Source organism: Aptenodytes forsteri, unplaced genomic scaffold (assembly GCF_000699145.1).
Source record: "Aptenodytes forsteri isolate BGI_AS27 unplaced genomic scaffold, ASM69914v1 Scaffold518, whole genome shotgun sequence".
In the NCBI taxonomy this organism is placed as follows: domain Eukaryota; kingdom Metazoa; phylum Chordata; class Aves; order Sphenisciformes; family Spheniscidae; genus Aptenodytes; species Aptenodytes forsteri.
Genome location: NW_008795773.1, coordinates 527,625 through 555,446, shown reverse-complemented (window position 1 = coordinate 555,446; position 27,822 = coordinate 527,625). Strand labels below are relative to the sequence as shown.

Genomic DNA, 27,822 nt, shown 5'->3' with positions numbered 1-27,822 from the left:
ATGGTGGCCTCTCGGTTTCCACGTAGTTTTTTCAGCAACTATTTCATATGAGGGCAGTCCTAGTCATTGCTTTAAAGTAACTCCTTTTTTGGTGTAGCTGCAGTCCTTGTTTGTTCCTTACAGTAGCTTTTGAGGAAATGAAACACAGTTGTACTGCTTACCCCAACCTCTCCATCTAAAAGTTCTGCTTATTCAAAATTAAATGCTTAATGAGTATAGAACTACTTAACATGCATTCCTTTGTCTTTAAAGTGATGGTAAACACTTTATATTTTATATAACTTATGATTAATGGTGTTCCTTGTCTATAAAGCCCGTGTTAAATAAGGTGAATTAATTAGTTTCTCTTTCTAGCGCTAGGTTGGCCTCTCTCTTTGGTCTGGATCAAACAGTCTCAAGCCACGGAAATGAATTCTTCCAGTACACTGCACCAAAGCAGCCTAAGAAGGGTCAAACAGCAGCTGGCAAGTAACTGGGCTTGAGCGTGGGGAAAAAACTTAGCAGCATGTGTCTTGCTGGGAGAATGAGGGCCTTTGTGAAGGAACAGCAGGGCAAAGAATTCACTTAGCTTTTCTTTAATGATACTCTCTTCCTTTAGTACCCTTTCTGCACCTGGTTACTCTAGTGGCCTTTGGTGAGTTTGGAATATCACTCTGTTTCTTTGCTCTCTTCTGGAGTTATTTTTTCCTTGGGGGAAGGAATGTGTCGTGGCATTGTCACCGGCCAGCGAATGTGGCAGTTCTGTATCACTGACGGGTGTTCCTGCTTTTTATTCTTCAGCAGGTCAGGCAGCCCAGAAGGCTCCTGTGGCCCCAGCAGCTTCAGGAGCACCGTCAGTGTTCGTGGCCACTGCGGTTCATGCTTATCGATAGTAAGTGCAGCAGTGGTTTCCTGCATGACCTTTTAGAGTCTGTGTTTCTGAGAGGTTAAGGGAAGATATTTTTGGATGAGTGGGAAGAGACCATTGCTTATAGAGATGTGTCTGCATGGTAGAAATGCTACAAGTCGATGCAAGCTTCTGCTCAAAAAGAGTTTTGGTTATTGTGCTGCAGCTCGGGGTTACGCAGTTGTCAAATAAATAGCAAGTTCTGGATTTGGCTGTTACAGGGAACTGCATCCTGGGCTGCTGGCCGGACATTTGCACTGTTTCCAGGCAGTTCTGTCAGATGCTTATGTCTCATACATTCCCTCGTGGAGAACTGAGGCGTGAGCATAGAGTGACAGCAGTAAAAGTCTCTGTCCATTTGACACTGCCATCATGTAAAAACTCATTTGCCCTGGATCTGTGAAAAGAGCAGTGTTCAACTCAAACTCTATAATGTATGGTCCTGTAATCTGTGGGCAAGCAAGAAAGTTGTAGTGTCTTTAAGCTAAGAAAGACTGCCTGACATTTTAGGCATGAGGAAAGGGACCTGAACTCTAAAGAAGAAAAGCTCAGCAACAGTAGGGAGAAATCTGAGGCAGGGGCGGTTCTGCAGCTGAGTATCTCGCTTGTCTTCCAGTACAAATGGGCGGTACTTGAAGCAAGGCAAGTATGGAGCCGCTGTAGTGGGGAACCATGCTACTAAAGAGGTGAGAAACACTTCGCTACTTTAACATTTTCATGCCGAGAGCGCACTGGTATGAGGCAGCGTTTCTCTGAGCCCACCAGCATGTCTTTGCTTTTCGTGTTGGAGGTCTTAGTTCTACTGCTGCTTATCCCATACTGCCCTCCTGGGTTTTCTTATGGCTCAGCCATTTACCTTGCTGACATCTTTCTTTTCTGCAATCCGTGAGCTTGTACGATCTCTTACAACTTATTTTGCAATGTCTCAGGCGCTGTACCTTTTCTAATGTTTGTGGAAGTGATTTTGATGTTTAGTCAGAATCTGACATCTGTGCATGTGGAAATCAATATAAAGCAAAATTTTGTCTGGAAGTACAGAGATGCTTTGCTTAAGTTTTGTTAGTTTGGTATCAAAAATATCTCTTCTCCCCAATCCTTCCTTCCCAAGTACTCATCTAAGAATGCAGCACTGGGATGCCCAGTAAATTGGTGTGTTTAAAAGATACTTTGACTACTCTGATCTGTCCTTGATGTTGGTATTTATGGTGTTTCCCATCCCCCAATTCATGTTGTCTCACTAAGTTGCTTCTGCTTTGGCAAGAACAAAAAAAAAGTATTTTAGTCAGCTGATTCCTGAGTCGCTGATCTGAGAAGTGTTGAGGTGTGGCATTTGTGGGGGAGCTGGGAAGGACAGGGCTAGCAGAAGGAAGCTAACTCAGCCTTTCTCAGGCTGCCTTTGTAATACTGCAGCCTGCCCAGCTGGGAACAGTTAGCGGATTACTCCAGTTGGCTACCTAGCTGTGTGGAGTGAAGAAGCCATTGCTACAGGTGCATAAAGGAAAGCACTTTTCCTTACTAGATCATGTCTAGTAGAGCCAAATAGGTCAATATAATGTTATGTCTGCATTGTTTAGTACTTGGAAAGCTCTCTCCAACTTATTATTACTCAATCTTTTACATTGTTTTGTGCCTGTATACCATGTATTACGAGTTTTATGTATTGAAGGGTTAGTGCACCATCTTTTTACACAGTAAGGGCAAAAAATGCGGGATTAGTTAAAGCATCTTGCTTATTGCAAAATAATTAGTTTGAATTGCTTGATTCCTGTAGCTAAATAAAGCTTGCCTATTTTCAAGGGTTTTTAATAGGTTACAAAATTGTGTTAAATACAGTGTTAAGTATTTTTGCTGTGAAAAATACTGCTGCATGGTGTATTTGGCAAATAAGTTCTGCAGCCTTAGGTTCAGAATTTGACAAAGCACGTTACAATTGAAGATGTTTTGAGTTTCTGCTGTTTGTTCTTCCCTGCCCAATTCCTTGTGGAATGCAGTACAGGATCCTCCTTTACATCAGTCAGCAGCAACAGATCACAACTGCAAGGATCCATCCAGGCTTCATACTCACGGTAAGACTCTGGACGAGAAAGCTTCCAGTGATCTGTATTGTTCACAGCAAACAGGAGTTGACTCTGAAATGCTTTCTTAAGTCTTAAATTATAGTCTTTGAGATCAAACATCTGACTGACATAGCGAGAGGTGTCACAGTGACTGGGAGTGCTGTTCTGCTCCTCCTCCTAATGTGTATTGCACAAGAGACTGTTACGTCTGCCTTTTGCAGAGCACTTCATCGGCAGATTTCATAATGCAAGTTCGTACACTGTAGGAGGTATGTTATTACCTCTAGATCACAGAGGAGATGTTTTGAGTTTTGCAGTCCTACAATGGACAGAAACAGAACAAAATTCCTCTTGCTATTAATTTGTAGTTAAGTGACTGAGAGAATTCAACTGAGCAAGCAGAAGGAAATGATAGCAAGGAAATGTTTTCTCTCAGAAATTTGACACTCAGCATTTTCCTGCTATGAACAATTTGGAGCATTTCAAGTCCTAAAATGGGATCTCTTAGGAAGTTCTGTTTTCTGCCAGTTTTACAGAAAATTGATGTGTTGATTTGCTGCTCTTTACTTGTCATCAGGTGACATAAAATTTCTTGATTTGATAGATAGAAATTCCACTCTGAAATAGAATTTCAGTCCAAATTTCTGACCAGGATGCTAGTTTAGTTTTATAAGCGCATTTTGGAAGATTAGTGGGTTATGTACTCAGCTAGTGGTACATAGTGGTACATGGATTTTTAGAAATGAGGAAAGAGTGACTCCTCCAATTGATTCTGGAATTCTAAATATAATCAATACTTACAAAAAGGAGATTACTTACACTTAAAAATCTCAGTATATATTATAAAACCTAGCTTCAAAGAAGCTTGTAAAAGCTTTCATCTTGTGAAAGCTGCAGCATCTATGAAGAACTTAATATTTGCTCAAGTATTTGAATTACAATCATTTTTCCACAACAATGAGCACATAAATAAAAGCTAATTTGTGTGTTCTGAACTTGGGTAGTAATACAGCAGGATTCTTCCTCTTACTTCAAGCTTCTTTTAGATGTGGATTTTTTTTTTATTTTAGTTGAATGCGTCTTTTCACACGTAACATAGGACTGATTTCCTTTCCCACAGGTTCAACCCAACAATTACAGTGCTTTCTATGATGATGAGAGACAAAACTGGTCCATCATGTTTGAGTCGGAAAAGGCAGCAATGGATTTCAGTAAACAGGTAACTACTTACTCTGTGCAAGGTATGACTTGCTGGCCTGTTTAGAACAATAGACAAATCGAGATGTATCTCTTGAGAGGACCTTATTGCTGAAAGGTTCTAAGTCAGAGTTGTTCTTTTTCATTGGAGTTTAGCTTTGAGTATCTGCATGACTGTGATGAGGCAGATCTGCAATGAGCCTGGCTGAGTTTTGTTCATTAGATACAGGCCTCTGAGGCAGGGAGCCTGTTACTTCTGATGGGATTTCTAATGGAGATTCTCAAGTACTGTAAGACCAACGGTTCTGCAGAGCAGAGGGTATTGACTTACATAGCTCAGCAAAATTCAGCACAAGGAAACATGGAACAACTCTTAAGTTGCATCTATAACCCGGGCTTGCACAGTACAGTAAGAAATGGATCAGATCTGTAATGAGTCACGGTGGAAGTTGCCACTCTGTTTTAATGGCCAGAGACATTGATAGGCTTTCCTTCTGCAGGTATGCATTGCCAAATGCAACAGCTCCCCAGTGCTCGATTCAGTCCTCTACCAGGATCTCCTTCTCGGAGAAGGGCAGGGAGTAGAAGCAGGAGACTCTCTGGAGATTGCTTATACGGGTTGGCTGTTCCAGAACAACGGGCTTGGACAGGTAAAGACACTTCTGCTACCTCCTAATACTGAGTGTGATAGTCCCTGGAAGGAACCTGCCACGTTTAGCATAGTATTGGTGCTGATGTTAAAGGTATTTTTTTCAGTCACTTATGGCACCATAAGTGAGGTCATATGTGTTACCTGTAGAATAATAAGGGATTCCATTACTCTTCAGGAGGAGGTGATTGAGGTGTTTTTAACTTTCATAGGCACTCTCACACATTAATATTAATAAAAATGGTGAGAAGGGACAACGAAGCTAGCTATGCTCCTTTGGCAGCAGCTTGAGGAAGTGATAAGAAGGGCCTTGTCTGACACAAAGCACATCTCCAAATGTTAACAGAATGAGATTGCTTTTACATCCTCTACAGCTGTGTCCAATCCAGTTTACTAATAAGCAAAAGAAATGCTTTGATGTTTCAAAGCACCACCTTTAAAACACTTCTGCTGGTTTTACTATTAGTGAAATTCACAGCAAAGGGTTTTGCATTTGCATCCATTTGCAGTTGAACCTTTTTTGCTATAAAAAAGGGCTTTCTGTTTTTCATCTTTAGGGGATTTTTTGTTTTTCTTGGTCTGCCTGGCATGCTTCTCTCTATGTACCAATGGTACATAGGCAGAGCTTACTTCTAATCTCCTGAAACAGTTGTTCAGCTGCATATGTCTTGGTTTAATGTACGAAATTTCTAGACAGTTGTTTGCTGCTTGATAGAAGCCTGTTGTGTAGTGGTTTACTTGGCCCAATCCTGTCCTGAACATCAAGCTCAAAGCAGTTTTAAAGTCTGAGTCTCCAGCTATTAGTCACTTTAAGAAATTGTACTGTGCAATGGACTATAAGCTCTAGCCATGCTCTGTCTTGCATCTGTTGAGAATTAATTTTGGAAGTAGCAGAATGGGAAATAGCACATAAGGGATTGTAAGAGTTTATGGAATGTGTAAAGTAGCGTTCAGAATCTTGAAGCAGTTGGGAAATCCGTGTATTGTGTTTTTGTTCAACTCTAGGTGTTTGACTCAAATGTTAACAAAGACAAGCTGTTGCGGCTAAAGCTGGGATCTGGGAAGGTCATCAAGGTAGAACTTCTGGCACTTTCATTGTAATAATTGAAGTCTCAGAGCTTTGAATTACTGAAGATCTTCAGGATTCATATATGCTATTTCTGTTACATGTTTCATTTGATAGAAAATACTCTGTAACAGTGACTCACTCAAACTTTTTCTTCTTAACTTGCACAGTATAGCCAAGTCTCCTTCTCAATGGCAGTGTTAGAAAGAAGTTGTCCTATTTGGTAAAAAGGAAGCGTCCTGTTTTCAAGAGCTGGGGTTTTTGGTGTTTTTGTCTTTGTTTTTCTGGAAGTCACTTAATCCATTACCTTGTTCTCAGGGAACCCTATCTCTAAAGAAATCTTCTCTAAAGGAAGATTTCAATTTGAGAAGAGTTTCACATTCCTCCCCCCTCATTGTGCCTCAGAAGCAGAGCATCAGATAGCTCTGATACAACACCTGGGAGAAGGGCATGGGAGGGTGAAGACAACTGACAAGTTTTAGGATGGTCTAGTAAAAGATACTACCTAGAGTGGTTTTACCCTCTAAGTCAAATCGTGAGGGTTTTGACTGTAATAATCTTTCAGTCTGGGTGGTGTGGTACTCCCTTACGTTATTCTGTAAAATCAGGTTGTGAATCGGAGATGCTTTTGTTCAGGTCACTTCCATTACCTGAGTAATTCATATATGACCTGTTACAAGTTGTCCTTTGCTGAAGATGCGCTATTTTTATACTTCATTTTTTTTAACGTGTATCTTCTTATTCATGTTGCCTGGGTGTAGTAGTCATCCTGTTAAATACTGGCATCCACTTGACAGTTTGCATTGCTCTGATTTCTAAATATCCTTCACTACAACTGTTTTCTGTGGGTGTTTTGTAAATCTAACCACAGCAGTTCAGAAGTGATCTCGCAGTGACGTGGAGTCCTGTTCTTTCCCAGAATGCTGAGAGAGGTCGCCACTGTCTGCCCTGCAGGCCACCTGCAACTGCAGAACTTGTGCGCGCAGCACAGCATGCAGTTCTTTTCTCCAGGATATCAGTGTCATCTGTGACAGCTGCTTAAGTTACGATATCTAAAACTTGAACCCAGGTATCTGTAACTGTACAGAGACCTTGGAAGCCTCCATCCTTCATGCTAGAGATTGCTGTATCTGTTTGATTTCATTATGAAGATGTCGGGAGCTGCATCTTTATTCTTAAGTTAATGTTGCAATTTATAATTGGCCATTATGGCTTGTTGTAAGACAAAGGTTTAGTACTGCAGGCTGAAAATGAATAGGATTTTACAAGAATCTCTCTATATGTGTTCTGGAATCTTCTATAACTGGTGCCTGAAGCATCTTAATCAGTGTAACTAAAAGAAACTGTAATGTCACTGATCAAACTGGTCGCTTTCTCTTTTGTTGTGTGTCTGAAAACCAAAGGGCTGGGAAGAAGGAATGATGGGGATGAAGAAAGGAGGACGAAGGTATCTCATTATTCCTCCGGCATGGGCCTACGGGGCTCAGGGAGTGGCTGGCCGTGTCCCTCCAGACTCTACTTTAGTTTTTGAGGTGGAAGTTAGGCGGGTGAGTGTCTCCTGCCAAGCGTTTATTTTACATCTGCTTTGTGGCTGTTGGGTGGCAGCATCTGTCTGCAAGGTGAAAACCTGCTGTTGGCATGAGAACTACAGCTCAGAAACTCTTATAAACCAAATACCTCAGGAAGATACATATCTTTAATTAAAAAACCTGAACAAATAAACAAAAAACCCCCACAAAACCCTAAACCCAGAAAATCCCTCTAGGCTGTTTACTAAGACATGTCTGTTCTAACTGTCTTGGGATCTTTTCATTGTCTTATTTGTGAGTCGCTTGGGAAAGCAAAATACTCAGTGAGGAATGACAGGATCTAAAGACTCAGCTGCCCCAGTTCTGAATCAGTTGTACACTTTTACTTGAAGTGCATGAGCTTGACAAAGGAGTGGTCATCAAAAGTAAACAAGTTGCTGAAAACTTTTTTGGGAACCCAGAAAAACATCTTTACGTGCTACATGTAATGTTACATGCTTTTTAAGGTGAAGTTGGTAAAGGAATGCTCTGGTTCGGATGGACATAGTGTTAGTTCAAGGGATTCTCCTGCACCTTCTCCGGTACCCAATTCAGATGGCTTCTCCGCAGACACTGGTTTATTGCCTCCATCTACGATACCTCCAAAACCTGGGTAAGAAGCAGCACAGTTAAAACAACATGCTGTATTAAAAGATGGCAATGCTTATAAACATCTGGCACAATGCTGCATTAGCACATCATTTGGCAAATGTGGGTCCTCTGCGTGCCAACTTAGTGCCATCAGTGTGGCAGAGGAATGCTTGTTTACAAGACTTGCAGGAAATTTTCTGCTTGAATGCTGACTTTCAGATTTAAAGAAATTGAAATGGGCACAGATGAAAGAAGTTGTTCCTCTACAGCATTACTGAGATCTGGCGTGATTAAGCTGTATGGGTGCTGCTACAACAGCTTTCTCATCTCAGGTGGCAGGATAGTCCTAAGTTGGTCTTGGGTAATGGCTGATTTGTTTAATTGCAAATTTTACATTGTCATTTGTTGCTTAAATTAACTAAATGGACCAGTCATACTTTTTAGGGAGTTCAATTTCATCTTTGTTAATCTCCAATATCAACATACAGCTGTTTGGCTTTTCAGGGAGCCAGCTGTTCGGGCCAAGTCAAACTCCATCAGTGAACAGCTAGCAGTAAGTGGTGGTGTTTTTTCCTAACTAATTCGAAGCCTTGAGTAGGGAAGCTTGGTTGGTTTCACCTCTGCATTCAGTGTTGCTGAAGATAAAGTGAACATCATATGAGCAAGACACTCTCAGATGTTCACCTTACTAACAGCAGATTAGGGCCTTGACCATGTGGATACTCACAAGGCTAGCTGTCTTCTCGGATAATGAACAAATTTAAAATGGATAACAGAGTGATTGGGACATTCAGTATGAGTTATATAGCTACATGAGAAGACTTCTTGTGTGTGCCTCAGGATAGAAAAAGCTGCTAAGCAGCTTCCTTAATTCACACATTTTCTTCTTGTTGCTGTGTTTTGTGCAGGGATAGATGTTCTATGTAATGGCAGCAGTGTCATCCCAGAAGGAGGGTATATAAAGCAAGCCAGATTAACAAATCCACAGTGTTATCTTGTGTGCTTGAAAATTAGTTTTTCACATAGTCGTTGAAAAATTGAAAGAACCACAATTATTAAGTCAGTGACTTAGAAGAGTCTAATCCTGATAGGTATCTCTGTAATGCCTGAAAAGCCTGGGCTGAGAGACAAAGGAAGAGTAACTGCAAACATTTCTTTTAGAATCCAGATGTGGCAAAGGCAAAGCTAATTTCTCGGATGGCTAAAATGGGACAGCCCATGCTGCCTTTCCTCGCCGGGACAGCAGGTAGTCAGCTTGACTCCAGTGACTCGGAAATAGAGGTACATCACCAAGCACATTAAGTGTGACTTTTTTTGCTTTTTCTACAGTGTGAATTCCTTAAAGTGGAGTCCATAGCAATAGCTCTCCCTTTGTACGGGGGAAGCTTACTCTGTTTCTGTGGCAAAAGGGTTTAACAATTCCACTGTTCCTATCTAGTTCAATTGGGTTAACTGGATAACACCTAGTCTCAAGTGATCTTGGGTTCAAACTGTTCGCTCATTCTTTAGCATTCGTTGTAATATGCAGAAATTTTTTTAGGATCCAAATACACTGAGAGGGACAGCGCAACCAGTGGCTTCCTCTTCCACGAGACAGTCACAGCCAGCTCATGCAGTACTGCCCACAGTGTCAACACAAGGTAATATGCTGGTAAGCCTGGGATTGGCACAGAGAAATTTCACTTCTTCGCAGGCTTCAAGTACAAGGGCTGTACGAATAGAGGATTCCTGCAGGAACTGAAATAGGAACTGGTAGATAGCTTCTAATAACGCTTGCTGATCCAAGGGTAGACTAATTCATAAAGCACGAGACTGAAGTCCTTGGAGTATGTCTTCATTGTGATCTTGTGCACACATTACTGCTTGAGGAAGAGCAGCCACAGCGCATGAGCTGCTCTGTCATCATGTGTGCTGGGGTGGCACTGAGATTTCTAGGACAGGTGATTTATAAATGGAACTGTTACAAATCCTTTCCCAGTGAACAGAAATGTTTTTGTTTGAAAATGATGGAAATAATAGCAACGGGCATCAGAGGGCTGGCAGCTCTGGCGTGGGCTTTACCATGTCTTCCCATGATGGAATAGTAATAGCTGCTGGTCATCTAAGCAGTCTTTAGAGTTAGTCTGAGTAACATCTTGTGTCAGTAAACTTCAGAGCCACCTTTGTTTGAATGAAAAGAGGTTGTCTAAATGTAGCTAGAAGTGAAACTTCTGTGAGAGATGACTCTTCTCTTGACCTTTTATCATTTGACTGGATTTAATTTTCACAAGGTTGCAGACAGGCTTGTGTTAAATTTTTGTCTATTTAGTGACTTTTTTGACTGTTTCACACTGGGTGAGTTAAATTATTTCTAACTACTTTATGGCATGCTGAATTTCTTTCTTCCCTTTCAGTACCTCAAGCATCTGGTTCTACACCCCCGGTATCTTCTGCTGCTTTAATACCTGCAACGATCCAGCCCCATTCAGCTGTGCCTGGAGGAGCACAGGGTTTTCAGGTACCAAAATGAAATCGAGGAGAATATTGGCACTTCTGTCCTTTCTAATAAGTCTTACTGTCTTCTCCATTGCTGGAAGCAAGGACTCTATAGCAGCGTGTGAGGATAAGAATCCCAGACTGCTTCTTGTGACTCTGCTTTGGCATTGTCGGGTTTCCATCACATGCTGCTTAGAATTTAATCAAAAAGGGCTAACTTTAAGAAGCCATCAGCAGGCAGAAAGTTGAACTAAGAATTAACCAGACTTTGTTTAATATCCGCTTTTGTAGCAGATAAAATAAAAACTTCCAAGTACTTGTAGAGCAGGTGAAAACAAAAGCATTTTAGTTGAAAATTTTCTTGGTCATGGTCTGGTTTTCTGTGAGAGCTCATTTGCACACTTAATGTGTTTATGGGTCATGGGTTTTCATCCAGCAAAAGAATAATCCTTTTAAAAGGCTTGTGGTGCCGCTGCTGTAAAGTGATGCAATCTGCTTGCTAACAAGGAAACTTTGGGGGCTTAATGCACAATGTATTTGCCACATCAGGTAGTGAAGACTTAGTACAAAGCTGTCGTACAAACAATTCTATGAAGTCTAAACCCAAGCTTATTACCATATGGTTTCTGTAGTGATTTTCACTTAACCTATTTTCTGGAGGGTTTGGGAATCAACAAGTGGCCTATGCTGCATAGAAGCACTGTTTATTTTTAAAAGGTCCAGGCAGAGGAAGAAAATATTTGATAATGAATACAAACACGGGGGCGGGGACAAAAAAACCCCACACCAAAACCACTGGTGCTTTTCTGTTTGATGAAATAGAAACTAGTCATTAAAGTGAAGTTTTAATCTGATAGTGATTTGGATGTATTGTTTTGAAAGTTTGACCCTGATGTCCTGAATTCTTGTAGAAACTTGGCCCAAGTTGCACTGTAATTTTTTTTCCTTGCCTGAGGGAGTAAGTTGATATGAGTGAAGTACTCCTAGCATTTAATGCATTCTTCAGTCTGTTTAGCTGCTTCTGATGAGCACTGAGCTGTAAAGTTGCAGTCAAGTTGTGTTGCACTGTTTGAACCTTTCCTAGGAATAGCCTTGTGTTCAAGTTAGCATAGGTTCAGATGACTGCACATCTAGTAAGCTGCAGTGAGCTGTTTACACGCTGATCTTTGCCTCTCAAAATGTAGGGTAACATGCTCTTGCTTAACTTCAGTGAAGAAGGTAACTTACTAAGCTGTGGTAACTTGAGCATGTATCTAAGCCTTGAAAGAAGAGTGGCTTTGTTTTTTTTCCCTTTACTATGTCTGCTGTGTAATTTGACTTCCTGCTCCCTAATTCTGTTTTTTTCTTTCCAAATATCATCATTGCTCTGGGGCTTAAAAAACATGAAAACCACTTAAGTGTGAGGGGGGGAAATATCAAAACATATTCTAATCTATTGAACTTGTTCTGCAAGGCATATCCAGGAATGGCATTTGCTTACACCCAAACTGCTGCATCTGCTTCTCAACTCCAGCCTGTAGGACAGATGTATCCCACACCTTACCAAGGTACGTTTAAAAGAAGTACGTGCTTTTCAGAAGGCTGCAATACCTAAATGATGATTTAGGTAGCAGTGGTAGCATACGGACAGGATGAATCATAGAATCATTGAGGTTGGAAAAGACCTCTAAGATCATCGAGTCCAACTGTCGACCCAACACCACCGTGTCCACTAAACCGTGTCCCTCAGCGCCGCATCTGCACGTCTTTTAGATACCTCCAGGGATGGGGACTCAACCACCGCCCTGGGCAGCTCTTTCCAATCTAAACCTCCCCTGGCGCAACTTGAGGCCATTTCCTCTCGTCCTATCGCTAGTTACTTCGGAGAAGAGACCGACACCCACCTCGCTACAACCTCCTTTCAGGTAGTTGTAGAACACGATGAGGTCTCCCCTCAGCCTCCTTTTCTCCAGGCTAAACAACCCCAGTTCCCTCAGCCGCTCCTCATCAGACTTGTTCTCCAGACCCCTCACCAGCCTCGTTGCCCTTCTCTGGATGAATATGTATGTGTAATGCTGTGCTGTTTCACAAATTCTTATTTTTGATACCAAATAGGGGCAAACATTTCCCAATAAAGATCCATCTTTTTCTTACCCTAAGGAACTGTGTGCAGTGTGAAAGGGGAGGGAATTTCTAGGTGTATTCCCAAGGCTGTGTATTACTAAAGGTATTTTATAGCTGGTGCTTCCAGTTATAAATAGAACTGTAATAGTAAACACCTATCCTACCAGCCAGGGAAAGAATTTAAGTGTACGTATGGGGGCCTTTACCAAGTGGGAGGACGTAGCCCAGAAAAAAGGTGCAACCTAAGAAGGACCGAAGGCATTTAAAGAACCATTTAGGTAATCTCTGTTGGTGAAGACTCGAGTATAGCTGAACCTTCCTTGGAGCACGATTTTCAGTTCCAAGTTTCAGAAGCCAACCTTCATTCCTGTTGTTTGATTGTACCTTTTTGTGTACTGTTCTAATGTGTTTGGGGGCAACAAACTCTTGTTGACCTAAGTGCTGTCATGTGGGTCAAGAATTTCCCGTAGTCATGAACCTGCCTATTCATGTTATTTGGAAAATACCTACATTATTAGTTTTCCAGATACCATGTCACTTTTTTATTTCTGGGAAGAGAGTGGCTGTCCTGTCTGGCAGGCTTCAAACTGCTAAGCATTGCTTTTGGTATGTCTGTATGCAGGCGTTTTCCCCTTGTGACTATAGATCTCTCTCCTTTCCATTCAAGCACCCGGGGATGTTACTTCCTTTTTGATGACAGAAGCTCGGCAGCATAACACTGAAATCCGAATGGCCGTTAGCAAAGTAGTAGATAAAATGGACCACCTGGCTGCCAAGGTAATGTATGGCATAGACAGGCTTGTTAACAACGTTACTGCTATTTGCTCTCCAAACGTGGTCTGAGGAGTTGGCTCTATTTAAATGCCTGCATTAAGTTTGTAAGTAATGTACTAACTTAGTGAAAGTTTGTAAGTAATGTACTAACAGTGAAAATTCCAATATTATCAGACCTTGAAGTGGTAGCAGTTCAGCTACTATGAAAAAGCTAAGACTAGGGTTGGGGGAAGGTGCTGTCTCCTACTGTCTTAAATATCATATGATGCATTGTGTTTGGAGAGATTCACTGCCCTTCAGGAGGTGTCACAGTTGATACAGTAGCGTGTACCCTACAGCTAATCAGATGGAACAGTGAAATGGATCTGTGCAGATGTCTGACTCTTACCTACACCCATAAATTCGTTTCATCTGGTTTAAGAATGGCTTATCCCTGCAGGTGGAGGAGTTGAAGAAACAGAACACTGGTAACAGCTCACTACTGCCTGGTATCTCCTCTGTTACTATGGAAGCCTCCATGATCATGAGCAATATCCAACGCATAATCCAGGTGAGCATGGCCAGCCTTATTTGACTACTTTCACAAGGAACTGGAGCCCCCCTGTGTTATTCCTAATGAGGATAGCTGTACTGGCTTGGCCCAAATGTCCATCCACCCATGTGTTCAATTTTTGCATGGCCAAAACCAGCTGCCTAGGTAAGAGCATGAGATATAAAATGATTTCCACCCCTCTCCTCCCCAGAAAAGCTCTTCTCAACAGTTTGTGGTTTGGGTACTTTCCGAGCCAGAGTTGATACATTGGTATTTAATAGGCCTTGGCAAAAGGTTCATGTGAGAGAAATTCAGCCACCTCTTAAACTGTTACGGACTTAACCCACAGCATCCTGCAGAAGAGAGTTTCACAGCTGAAGTACCATGTTGCACGAACCACCTACTTCTGGTTTTCACTACTTAGTCTTATGCTTTGTAGTTTTTCTAGGCAGCAGCTGTACAGTCTTGGGTTTTGTTGGTGGAAAAAGTCAACCAGACACAATGTTCTCTAGAATGTGGTTTGGCAACCACTGTCCCATGCCAGGATTCCTGCTAAATGTAGCATGGCGCCTTCCTGTGATGTTACCGCAGAAGGTGATAAGTCTCACCACTGTACTGCATCTGTAGAAAACAAAGGTTTAGGTACTGCTGCAAGGAAGTCTGAGTAAGATGAATATTCATGCTGGGCTATGCTTTAGGAGAATGAGAGACTGAAGCAAGAGATATTTGAGAAGAGCAGTCGGATTGAGGAGCAGAATGAGAAGATCAGCGAGTTGATTGAGCGGAATCAGAGGTAAGGAGTGGGAGGGTACAGCGTCTCTGCGTCTGCAAAGACTTTCTGGCTTACGCTTGGTTAGGCATGACTAGGAGGGGTGTTCTTTAGGATAGAGACATGTTCTGATATTTTAAATTTTTTTTAAGGCATTAAGTGTGGGGTTTTCCCCCCTCTCTCTCTGCAGGGCATATCTCCAAAACTGTGGTTTACAGTAAATGTGAATGTGTAAAAGAGGAAAAAAAGAAGCCTCCATGATCATGAGCAATATCCAACGCATAATCCAGGTGAGCATGGCCAGCCTTATTTGACTACTTTCACAAGGAACTGGAGCCCCCCTGTGTTATTCCTAATGAGGATAGCTGTACTGGCTTGGCCCAAATGTCCATCCACCCATGTGTTCAATTTTTGCATGGCCAAAACCAGCTGCCTAGGTAAGAGCATGAGATATAAAATGATTTCCACCCCTCTCCTCCCCAGAAAAGCTCTTCTCAACAGTTTGTGGTTTGGGTACTTTCCGAGCCAGAGTTGATACATTGGTATTTAATAGGCCTTGGCAAAAGGTTCATGTGAGAGAAATTCAGCCACCTCTTAAACTGTTACGGACTTAACCCACAGCATCCTGCAGAAGAGAGTTTCACAGCTGAAGTACCATGTTGCACGAACCACCTACTTCTGGTTTTCACTACTTAGTCTTATGCTTTGTAGTTTTTCTAGGCAGCAGCTGTACAGTCTTGGGTTTTGTTGGTGGAAAAAGTCAACCAGACACAATGTTCTCTAGAATGTGGTTTGGCAACCACTGTCCCATGCCAGGATTCCTGCTAAATGTAGCATGGCGCCTTCCTGTGATGTTACCGCAGAAGGTGATAAGTCTCACCACTGTACTGCATCTGTAGAAAACAAAGGTTTAGGTACTGCTGCAAGGAAGTCTGAGTAAGATGAATATTCATGCTGGGCTATGCTTTAGGAGAATGAGAGACTGAAGCAAGAGATATTTGAGAAGAGCAGTCGGATTGAGGAGCAGAATGAGAAGATCAGCGAGTTGATTGAGCGGAATCAGAGGTAAGGAGTGGGAGGGTACAGCGTCTCTGCGTCTGCAAAGACTTTCTGGCTTACGCTTGGTTAGGCATGACTAGGAGGGGTGTTCTTTAGGATAGAGACATGTTCTGATATTTTAAATTTTTTTTAAGGCATTAAAAGTGTGGGGTTTTCCCCCCCTCTCTCTCTGCAGGGCATATCTCCAAAACTGTGGTTTACAGTAAATGTGAATGTGTAAAAGAGGAAAAAAAAAAAAACCTCATGCTGTCTTCTTTGAGCATGCTTGCTCTGCTTCTGGGAGTTACTTTACTTTTGCTAGCTTTTTAGTAAGGTGGAAAAAACTGTAGGGGATGTGGTGTCCCAAGTTCCACTGTTGGGTGTGTGTTCCGTTCAGTTTAAGAAGGGGAATAACTTGTTTAAGGAAATGGCAAAGGTCAGTGGATATTAGGTTATCAAAACTCTTGACTGTGTGGTAGGAATGCTAGACTTGTTGCAAAGAAGTAAAGCACTTATCCAAACTGATATAATCTCTGCTGTGCCAGGCACACCCATTCCACCCCTTTGAGATCAGGCTGCTCTTAGTGCAGGACATCATGCAAAATTGCCTGGGACTTGTCATGAAGAGAACTGCTTTGAAATGCCACCTTTTCTATCTGAGCCTTTTGCTCCAAGTCATGTATGTACGTAAATGCTCATGCAGTCTTACCCTGTTCACAGATACGTCGAACAAAGTAACTTGCTAATGGAGCAGAGGAACCATTCACTGCAAACAACAAATGAAAACACACAGGCAAGAGTGTTGCATGCAGAACAGGAGAAGGTAATGGTGACAATGAGTAGAGCCATAGATCTCCGGCTGCAGCCGGGAAAGGGGCTTCTTGTCGCACTAAAACATGCTGAAGCCTTGTTAGTCAAGGCTTAAGTCAGTCCTCTTACAAGACAACTGCAGTTCTGAACCTACGTTTTGAAAGCTGTTTTGAGAAACAATTTGAATATTTTCATGGCTTTCATAACAAAAGCAGCACAGAGGATATAGACGTAGATCTTTATGCTGTCATAGCTTGAATATTCTTATCTTGCAGGAAAGTGTCTGATTTATTGTTAACTTTGTAGGTATATGGCCAACATGTTGAGGAATTGTGTATCACGGGGCTTTGTCGAGTTGAAAATGTACTTCGTTTATCTAGTTGCACTGACAGTTTCAGAAGTTTTTTTTATTCCTTCTATTTAACTGACATAGAGTGAATGTGGCTATAAGAAAAATTATTTCCCACTAGAGTTTCTTCATTGCACTTTTTTACACTTTTTTTTAATACTAATCAAAAGCTGGTTGTTTCTACCAATAATGTATTGTGCTTTTGTGAAAGGGGCTATTGGGAAATAGCTTTCAAACCAGTTAAATGCACTTATGCGTGGCTGCATATCCTGTAATGTCCACTCATGACAGCCTAGCCCGGGTAGACTAGCTTTGCGGTCTGTAACTGCATAGTGTCTTCTATGCTTTCTCAAGCACTGGCTTCTTAAATTACACCAAGTTCAGTCTTGCACCGTGCTCCCCTGCTGAGTTGTGTATCTCTCCAATTCAAGTGTGAGATGATAAATGCTTGCTCTGCATGAGAACCATAACTCGGTGCACCTAAAAATGACAGAAACTTCAGCTTTCCAAAGTATGCTAGCAAGTATGCTAAAGAATAGAGCGATATATGGCTGGTAATTGTACGCTGGCGTGAGCAGACAATGAAGGAGAGCTGCATTTTTCCACTAAGAGCCCAGGTCGCGTACCCATAATATGTAGGGAGCGTGAGAGATTCTAACCAGGAATAAGTCAGATTGAAATAATAAATAAAATTCCTTTCTGTCAGTGAGCACAACATCCAGCTCGCGTGATAAGTAACTTGGGGAGGAAGCATCTTTTGGAAGTATAAGATACGATCTTCAGGAATCTTTTGGGCCTCATCTTCAATAGGACTCCACTTGATCCAGCAGTCACTGCCTAGGTGATAACACTATTACATGAATAGACTTCGGGCTAAGACCAGACTGGAGAAGACTTCCCCTAGTTTTGTGAGAGTATTGACTGTAAATATGAAGGCTGGTATTCCTTCCTCCTCCTTTTATCTAACCTAGCTTGCTCTGTGACTGCAATTGCTGAGATCACTATGGACAGACAGAATCAGGGAAGAGAATTTTAAGCTATTTTATCTATTCTTTACCTAAAAATAGGGACTCACCATTTATTTTGTGATACAGGCCAGGCATCCGTACCCAGGATCACTGAGAAGAGGTATTAGTAGCTTGCTGCTTTTGGGTTACAATCTTTGACCCTGGCAGAGCACGTCACAGCTTTAGATGAAGGCTTTGTGTACCGTAACGATAAGTAATACCCCACAGTCCCCAGTGCAGTGAAACGGTAGCCACGTGTAGGACTGCTCCTACATCTGTGGTGTGTAATGTACCTGTAAGGATACCTTTAGCCTCTTTCTTTTTAAGCCAGGCTTCACTACCTTATTCTGTCTAAGCTTTTACAGTTCTTGGAATAATTTAAAAGGCTTCTCTGGCATGCCTTAGGCTCCTGTAATGAAGCATTTTGCTTTTCTGATGATGATTAATGCCTCTGCCTTTCAAATTGTGTTCATAACTCTTCCTGTTTCCTGTCACTGCTTTCTCTTCCTAGCACATGCTGCCAGTGGATCGGGGCTGGGACCAGGTGAGGCAGTGTGTCTGCTGACTGTGTAGGTGATAGATAATTGTGCCCTAGATAGTGCCAGCCCAGCTTCCTCTTGAACTAGCTAGAAGCTGATTGGCATTAAAAGAATTGCCTCAGATCTTGAATTAGCACGGATCTTCAACTTGGAAAAGGGCTTTATAACTGGCAGTGTAGCTGCTGGCCCCCTCTTTCTTGGGGAGCCCTTTCAAAGAACTTTGTCACATTGCTGCTCGTTTCACCTCCCCCATGGGAGAAACAGGACACAATCATATAATTGTCAGAGCAGATACAGATCACATAAGATTCTTGGTACCTGAAAGCTGGAGGCTGGAGCTGAGCTAGTATAGGTATGAAGCATTCACTGCAGAAACTTAAGTCTAGTAACAGTTGCTGGCATAGGATTTTCTTTTTTATTTTTCTTTATTTGCTATTAAAGACAAAGGCAAGTGTTAAAATAACCTTTAGATATGCCATGTGGTTTTGTTTTGTTTTTAGCATGCTAGGAGTTAGTACCTTGAACTGCAGTGAGACATTTATGGAAACATAAGAGGAAAGCAGATCTGGTTTTAGCCGGTCTCTGTTGAAATGCTGCCTCCTCTGTAAAATTAATGGTGTAGCATCCCAGCCCTCAAGGTCAGCACATATTCATCCTCACCATAGTTGGAACAATTTTGCTCACAGCTCTTCTCTGCCAGAAAGTGGTGGTCCTAGTCTGAAGAGAAACACTTAAGTTCTCTTACGGGGATAAAGCAGAGAGAAACTCCAGTTTTCCTGAACTTATCAGTGACAAGAACGTGTGAACCTGTTGGGAATCTGAATGTAGGCATAGATATAGAAGCTGTTTAGGTATTCCCTGCAGCAAGTGAGGTTTTCTGACGGGTGTAGTTCTGTCTTTGCAGAGCATCCTCTGAATTTTGTGTCATGCAACAAGATCGGGAACGTGACTTTGTGTCTTTGTCTTGATGCCTTGAGCCTCTCCTAACGTATTGTTTACAAGTTGTCTAATGAGCTGTATTGGTACCAGGTTTTACATGAGTCACTGACTTTGAGCAATACTAAATCTAAACAGGTCAACAAATTACTGTAAGAACTATGCTCCAAAATGACAGCCTTGCCCGCGCGGGCACCTCAAGGTGACTACGTGCTGTGAGCTCTGGAGGGAAGGTGCTCTTCTGGCTGGAACAAGCCTATGTTTTGTATGGCTTTTCAGTGATTTGTAAGCTTATTGAAGATAATTAGATGTTGGAGCCCAGGCTTTTATTTGAATAGGTGTTGTCATAGCCTGAAAACTCTGAGCAGAGCCACCAGGCACTGGTACTAGTCTTAGAAACACATTTAAGCTTTTCAGGAAAACTCACTGAGTTGAACTAATGTGGTGACGAGGTTGTTGATGGCCTTCTGCAACTTTCTAGTCAGTCTGGACAGGTTACAGCCAAACGACTCACAGTAACATGGCAAAAAAGTTATCGTTAACCTCTTCAATTTGGAGATGTCTGTGAGGTGCTGGATCCTAGCACTTCCCCGATAAGGTCTCCAGTACCTTATCATTTCTTCCTGTGAGAACAGTTCTGGCGCCTCCTCACATTCACATATCCTTTTTTTTTTTTTCCCCCTCCCTTTTCCCTGCTCCATTTTGTGATACAGGCCAAAGTTGCAGAGGAGTTAGCAGCTGCCACAGCACAGGTTTCCCAGCTGCAGCTGGAGCTGACTGCCCACCAGAAGAAGGAAATGGACCTGCGGAAACAGCTGTCTGCTGCCCTGCAAGAGGCAGAGCGACATGAGACGCAGCTCAACAAACTGCAGGCACAGTTAGCAGGTAAGACTTCTTGTGCCTGTTTCATGAGAGCTCCTTTATGTCATTCTTTTTCCTCTTTCATAAGTTGTAGGTTTTTCCTTTCTTCTGGGGTGTCTATTCCTGCTTTCCCTAGGATCAGTCACAAGGGTATCGAAGGATATTGATGCACTGAAATGTTTGAAGGGTACGTGCGTCCTTGTTACCACTAAAAGGAAAGTGGGCCGAATCAATGAACAAATCGTCCTGTCACAGGGATGCCTTTTGTAGAAGCAATCTCTTGGCATTACTGTCTAACATCTTGTACAGGAACCAGAGATGTTCCAGTAGTTGAAAAGTTAAGATAAAAGCTGACGTATAAGCATTGCCATTTCACAGAAGCTCCTCTTGATAAGTTCTAGTTCCCACTGCAGGTGCAAGCCGTGGTGTTGATTTCATTGTGCAAGAGACACTGTTCCTTCCCATCAGCCCCCAAATGCGCTAACCTGAAATATATGTAGCACTGAAACCCACAGTTAAGTGTATTTTTTGCAGAGCTCCAAGAAGCCTCTGAGGACACTCGGACTAGATTCAAAGCTGAGAAGCAGAGCCGCAAACAGCTGGACATGAAGATTACAGCATTGGAAGAAGAGCTAACAGACCTAAAAGTGGAAAAGGACACTCTTGAAAGGGTATGTCCAGTGCTAGCATTACAGAGAGATGCAGGGTTTCAGTTGTTTGCTGAAATTTAACCCAACATTCTTGCTTGTAAATATGCAAGTTAGGTAAATGACTCATCCGCAGGCAAGGATCCCTGTGCTGGTGGATCCTTTGTGCTTATGTGATTTTTTTTTTTTCTTTAATATCTTAGCCAGTAATATGTTAACCTTCCTACCTCTAAAATACTGAGCTTGATTTTTAAAGTGATAAGATTCCCTGCTCAAAGAAGCTCTTTCTGCATGAGGAAGAGAAGCTACTTTGGCGCAGTCTGGCCTATTCTGTGTCCTGTTCTGTATTGTAGAATCTTGCGGAGAGGAAGAAGAAATCCCTCTCGGAGAGAGCCCAAGCAGAGGAAGAGATGGAAGAAATACGCAGATCACATCAGCAGGAACTGGACAAGCTTCGACAGTTGCTGAAAAAGGCACGGACTTCGACTGACCAGGCAGCAGCAGAGCAGGTGAGGAGTCTTGGGAGCTTCTCCAACAAGTGTCTGGAAGGCTTGTAGGAACCTACGGGTAGGAAATAGTCGTGAAATGCTCAGGTAGTGGAAGAATGAAAACATTATCTGCTTGATTTTAGGGGTTAACTATCACAGGGTTCACTTTATTGTCTTTCTAAAATATTTTTGCTGGTGTTTGTTGGCCCTGCTTCTGACTTCAGGATTTACACTGATGTCTCTCTAAGGAAGTGCATGACTTGAGTAGGCAGGAAGGCTGCTGGGTACCAGTCGTTCTCTGACTCGAGTCAGAGGCCACTGATGTGGCTGCAGAGTTTTGGTGCAGCGTTGATGCAGGCTGGGGTGTAGCATCAGATTTAGACTGTGTTAAAGAGAGCGTCAGACTAAGGAAAGGAGAGGCACCAAATAGAGCTCACAGTAGAGAGAAGAATACAGGACTGATGATGAGTGGAAGACTACTTAGAAATATGCCAAGAGATCTGAAATCTGAGCCAGACCTTCAGGCCAGCCTGAGGGATCGTGGTCGGAATTGAACTCTGAGAGGTGTGGGCAGTAGCTGGTGACAGCTGCAGGGCTGCCATCTGCATGTAGGTATTCCAGCCTAGGGCAGGAGATGTCCGGCCCCAAGCTTTCAGCCACTTGTTGTGCAAATACAGATTGTGCGTGTGTGTTCCTAATGATCTCTCATACATGATGGGCAGCTATCACTCATCCAGGCAGAGCTGGAATCCCAGTGGGAAGCCAAATGTGAACGTACGTTGGCCTCGGCCAAGGAGCAGCATGTTAGACAGTACCAGGAGGTGTGTGAGCAGAGAGATTCCCTGCAGCAGCAGCTGTCCCAGCTGGAAGAGAAGGTAAAGGGCTGTTCCTTATTGCTGAAACGTAGTGCCAAATAACCAGTGACTGTATAACTGGGTGACTCTCCCACCTATTTGTGGCTTGATTTTTTTAATTTCTTGACTGTTACGGAATTTGGTCTTGTCCGCGGGATGTGTCTGTGCTTGCATCTGTTATGTTGGGTTGGTGGGCTAGTGAATTTACTACTGCAGTTCTGAATGAGGGAGAGCCAAGACGATGTCAGTCTCGGACTAACGCAACAGCTACAATCTTTTCTGCTTATCTGCACTGTTCTGAATGACTGGTTTTGAGCCAAAACTGTTTTGAAGTAGGTGGCACTGAAAGGGGCTGTAAACTGATGGGCTCTAGTTCTTGTCTTTCAGCTTGCAGCTCTAAAACACTCGAAAAAAGCAGAGGAGCAAAAATTGTCTGAGTTTCAGCAACGTTTGGAGCAACTAGAGCCTATCAAAGAAAAGGTAAAGGGAGTAACACAGCAGCTGAATATGAACTGGAGCGCAGTAATCACTAGCCTCAGGCTACCTATGTCTGGAATAACAAGAACATGAGTTCCAGAATATGAGAGGGAAGGAATAACTTCACGTTGCTTCCAGCAAACCAGAACAGGCCCAGTGATGAGACCCAGCCCTCATTTCACTGGGATCTCAGTAATGCTGTGCCCATTCTTGGTGTTACTTGAGCTTGAAGAGCTAATGACACGGTTGTGGATCTCCAAGGTTTTGGCTTGGTTGGATCTTTATTTTGGTGCTGTTACTTTCAGTCAAGTCTTTTGCAACTCTCTATCAAAGCCCTGCTTAAAACTCCACTCAGCAATTTACCCCTCGCTAAAAAAACTGTTCACAGGTAACCCATCCATTGCAAGGTTCGTTGTGGTGGTGTCTGTGGAGCTGTTCTAACTTTCGGTTTCCCCTTGGCAGTATTCAGCCTTGCAGTCTGATACTGTGGTGCTGAAGGCTCGCTATGAAGAACGCATCCGAGACCTGGAGAAGGATCAGGACAGATCTTCACCTGCAGACTTCACAGAAGAAGTGAGCTTGACTATCCAATATTTCTCCTTACGAAGTAAATCTATTTCCCTTGAGTTATTTCTCTTTGAGCAGAGTTAAGAAGGAAAAGCATTATTTTCTCCATAGCAGCACTGTGTTTCTAGTAGCGGGGTCTACAGAGGAAGAAAGGATGTGATCTTCCTGCTGCCCCCTTTGTTGCTTGTTTTTGTTGGGGGTTTTTTTTAGGTTAAAACTTAAGATTTGAGGTTTAGGTTTTAAAATTGAAAGAATAATAAGAAATAAGTGTCAGTCTGCCTTGGGTTTGTGCAACCTGCCTCAGTTTTGAAGGGATGGATTTGGTGTATGTATAATGGTTCTGAATTAAGATGGCATGATGTATTCTGCTTCGTTACAGGAATTTCTGATTTGAAAAGTGGATTCTTTGAAAACCACATGTGTGTGCTTGGATTTATCATTCCTTCACCTGGAGAAGTATCTGATGTTGAGGCCAGTGCTTCACATGTTAATGAATCGTATCTTTGTTTCCTGTCTTGCTCTTTTCCAGGTAAAGAAGATAATGAATGGTGTATTTCAGTCTCTTCGGGGTGAATTTGAGCTGGAAGAGATATACAGTGGCAGGACGGTGCTGGGTGTTGTCATGAACACTATTAAGGTACAACAGTGGTAAGAGATGCGAGGTGATCAATGTGAGAGAATGAGTCTTGGGCTAAAAAAACAAATTTATGTTGTGACTCTGAAATAACTGTGAAGCACAAATTTGTTGCGGGTGGCAAAGCAGCCCAGTAGTAGAAGAAGATACAGGGATCTGTGGTGGTATGTTTAGGGTATAACCTACGATCTCTCTACTAAATTTTTTTTAGACTGTAACACTGCAGCTACTCAGCAGGCAGCAGGAGAAACCAGATCATGACAGTAAAAAGGAGGAATCTGGAACAGGAGCAGCGAGACGGGAGGGATCACCTGGAGCAAAGACTGACCACGAAGAGCCCATGAGGCATAGCCCAGCACAGAGTGTTGCGTTTCCAGCTGGTCCTGGGGAAGCACCCACAGGCTCCACGGTGTCTGACCAGGAAGGCGAGTCTGCTCCTCTGTCTGCCAGGCCCAGAACTCCTGAGGAGGAGCAGGTGACACAGAGCAGTGGGGTGTCAGAAGAGGAGAAGGTCCAGGGGGAGCTTCTCTCTTCCGTAGCTGAATCCTGCCTGGATCCTGATAAGGGGCCTGTACTTGCAGGACAGCCTGTTCCCAAGGTGGATGAGGACTTTGTCCCAGCTGGGCAAAGGCAGGAGAGCAGTCCCGTCAGGAAAGCTGAGACTGAACGCAGCCCCTCCAGAGTATCTTTGCAGGCAGAAGTTGCAGAACCTTCTGTTCTCAAAGCCAAGCCAGGAGAAGCGGATGTGGCAGCGCTTCCAGAAAAGCCAGCTGTGGAGCAGAAGGCAGAGGAGCCTGTGGGAGGTTTAGAGCCCCCTCCCTTAAATGGTGAGGGAGGGAACTGCGCAGACCCATCAGATGGAGCTAGCTCTGAGAAGGAGCCTGCTTCAGTATCCAACACCGCAGAGCCGAGCTCAGCTATCATCAGAGAGACCCCAGGACAGCAGGAAGTGGGCTCCAGCCCCAGGCAAAAGGATTCCAGGTAAGGCGTGGCTGCTGGGGTAGCCACAGTCCCGCTTCCCTGCTGATCAGCTCAGTCTGGTACGGCAGCACACCCAGAGGCTGGTTCAGCTGTGCCGCTACTGCAGGGCAGCACACACGTGGTCGGGCCGAAGCACCATCGCGGCGCTAGCCCTGGATGGCACGAGCCAGGTGCTGGCGGAGAGCAGGCTGTGCAGGGCACGCTCTGCCGGGAGGGCACCTGCAGAACGGGCTCGTGTCTGGGTGGAGGCAGTGGTGCCACTGTCCCTGGTGAACGGTTCCCGGCTGAGCGCGGAGGGGAGCGTGCAGTTTCTCTAGGATCGGATATTGGTGGCTGCCAGGTCCCAATGTCGTTCTGCGCTGGTGAACAGTACGTGCCTTAAAAGTTTGCCTCGGCGACAAAACTTTTCCATCATTCTTTAATAGAACTTGTAAAACCAAGATCCCATCATCTGCAAGCGAACTGTTAATTCTTTATCTTCTTCTAGCCTCTTTGAGGATGACAACTTCTTTGAAACAGCATCTCATAAACCAGTGAAGCCTCGAGTTTCCTCTGAAGAGGAGGATGAGGAGGAAGTGGTACGTGTTTGCATCTTTCCCCTCCTACTAAACTGGTTCAGGCGTTAACCGGTAGCTTGTCTGTGAAATCCTTCCCATGGCAGTGGGGGGCTGCCTGGCTCCTGCTAGCGGAGCTCGGAGCTTCCCATATGTTCTCTGTAGAAATCAAGAGCATCTGGGTTTGTTTCGTGTTGAGCTTGGCAGGGTTGCCTGGGCTGAGATAGTGATGACAAACTCCTGCTGGCATGAAGTTAGTGAGACTTGCCAGGTTAATTGAAGGGTTTTAGTGTCCTGCCCCTCTCCTATCCCTTTTAGCCTGTAAGCATCTCTCCTGGAATATTAAGCCATTATATGAAAAGTACAAAAACATCAGTAATGAGGCTTCTCGATACCATCTCCCTAAAGCTGATGGAGATTTCAGAGCCAGAACTGTGTAGCAATTACTAAATACTGGGAAGCTGTTAAGACTGACAAGTTTCCCTCTGGTTTTACTTTCAGAGCATGAAGGGGCGTCCCCCTCCAGCTCCGCTCTTTGGTGATGATGACGACGATGATCTGGACTGGCTGGGATGAAGAGCCGGCTGGTGAGCCTGTGAGGCCTCTTCCTGTGCACTTAGCACTTAACGAGCTGCATACGTGGGACAGTCGTGAACAACCAGGGGCTTCCCAGGCTCTGGTACTGCAGACTGATGGGGCCTGAGAGCAAGCGGCTCCTTCTGCACTCATGGGCACTCGGACCCATCGCTCTGACCTGACAAACACGCGCAGGGGTTGGGGACGAGCTGAAGGAACCAACCAGTCTTACTGCACGTTTGTATTGCTGTCCTACTTCTGTGAACCGTTGATTCATTAATCTGAAACCTTATGCAAATATGAACGTTGTAAAGTGCTTCAGAAGAGCAAGTCTGGCAGGACCCTGCAGTAGGTAACTACTTTTTAAAAAAACAGACTAAAATCTCTCCTTCTTCCCCAGTGAAGATCTTCCTGGAATGTTTCTCTTAGTCCCTGGGAGCCACCCTGGGGCCTCCACACCATCTCATCGCCACGTATTAGCAACGTGCGCTGGGAGACTTGGCCGAGAGACCCCAGGCAGGTGTTTTCTGTGAGCCACCGGCTCTGCAGAGGCAGCTTGTGGAAACCCCAGAGGCTGAGGCGGTTCAGGTCGGCAGCCTTGTACGTTCAGAGCTGCGGCACACGTGGTGCTCGCTGACCCACAGCCTGCTAGGCAGGGGCACCCGTTAGCGGCACTGGAAGTCAGGGCTCTGTTAGGCCAATGCTCCAAGCGCAGATGTAGCATCTCGTAATGGCTGTTGTAAGAAGCCACATCCCCAGCTGTGTTTTGTGGAGGAGCCCAAGGCTGACGGAGGCCTCGCAGACCTGATGCACTGTGCGGCCTGCGCAGCCAGCTCCTCTCTCCGCTGTGGCCAGAGGTGAGATTTTTTTTTTTTTTTGCTGGGTTGTGTTTCACAGGCAGTGAAAGCAGCAATGCAGGTGTGTAACGTGCTGCTTGTCTAGAGAGAGAGTGTTACTGTAGACAGCCAAGCCCGTCTCCCGTGCTTTTTTCTCTGCTGCTGTTTAAAGTGTGACCAGTTAAAACTTGGTGATGGTGGGACGTAAGCTATAACCCAACCTCAGCCGGCTCTGCCGCGCAGCCAGGGCTTTGGGGTGTAACTTTTCAGTCTAAGCGGACCAAGAGGGGAAGGCGGTGAGGACGGACAGCTGGGCAAACACCTTGGATTTCTCATGGCACTTTTACTTCTACACGCATTGGCACTAACGCAACTTAAAACTAAGAGCAGGTCTTTGGGGGTTTTTTTAAAACAAATAAACCCCCTTCATTTAATAAAATGGAAGTGCTTAAACTAATTCTACTACAGTTTAGTTTCTACAACTGCCTCTTATCGTCTCTGAACTGAATTTGATCTGTGTGCTAAATGCAGTTTCTTGGGAGGAAGAAAGAGCGCTGGGCATTCCTGTTCTGGAGTGCCGCAGTGGGGCAAGTCCCTGCCCCTGCACCCCATGCTCAGTGCAGCTAAAATTGTGGAAGAGACCAACACCTGTGAAACAGCTGACCTGCTGCCATGCAAACGCTCGTCTTGCAGGGTGAACTTCGCTGGGGTTTCCTGGGGAGCGGCCCCAGAAGTCAAAGCACCAAAGAGTTAATCCGGTGCTGAGTGTGACGGCGTGTGAAACCCGGATCTTCTGGGGCTCCCCTTCCTTGTGCTGGTCTGAGTGTGGGTACCCTGATGTGGCCTCTGGCCCCCCCCATCTGTGGCAGTGTCCTAGTGGAGGTCGTTGCTAATACTAACAAATTCCACTCCTTGTTTCCCATTACAGATAGACAACCCGAGGGATTTGCATTTCACTTCTTGAAAAATTAAAGTGCAATTAAACCTGTATTTTTTGCTTG

At 43.9% G+C, this 27,822-nt stretch overlaps 1 protein-coding gene across 1 annotated transcript; it reads left to right on the top strand.

Moving 5' to 3' along the window:
* On the top strand, positions 1–27,822 carry FKBP15 (FK506 binding protein 15). Its single transcript, XM_019473208.1, has 30 exons — positions 1–14; positions 355–464; positions 781–871; positions 1,503–1,572; positions 2,878–2,952; positions 4,064–4,162; positions 4,641–4,790; positions 5,795–5,863; positions 7,259–7,402; positions 7,891–8,036; positions 8,519–8,567; positions 9,176–9,295; positions 9,555–9,654; positions 10,408–10,511; positions 11,943–12,036; positions 13,260–13,369; positions 13,806–13,916; positions 14,597–14,691; positions 16,426–16,528; positions 18,383–18,415; positions 20,060–20,231; positions 20,742–20,878; positions 21,208–21,363; positions 22,065–22,217; positions 22,584–22,676; positions 23,136–23,246; positions 23,770–23,877; positions 24,086–24,855; positions 25,343–25,433; positions 25,911–27,822. Exons 1-30 carry the CDS (start codon positions 1–3, stop codon positions 25,983–25,985), a joined length of 3,753 nt encoding a protein of 1,250 aa, XP_019328753.1. The 3' UTR covers positions 25,986–27,822.

What these genes read in the sequence shown, in the direction of transcription:
- FKBP15 (XM_019473208.1), top strand. An exon ending in CAATGGATTTCAGTAAACAG is followed by an intron (nt 4,163 to 4,640) that starts GTAACTACTTAC and finishes TTCCTTCTGCAG; the next exon opens with GTATGCATTGCCAAATGCAA. An exon ending in TTGATTGAGCGGAATCAGAG is followed by an intron (nt 14,692 to 16,425) that starts GTAAGGAGTGGG and finishes CCCTGTTCACAG; the next exon opens with ATACGTCGAACAAAGTAACT.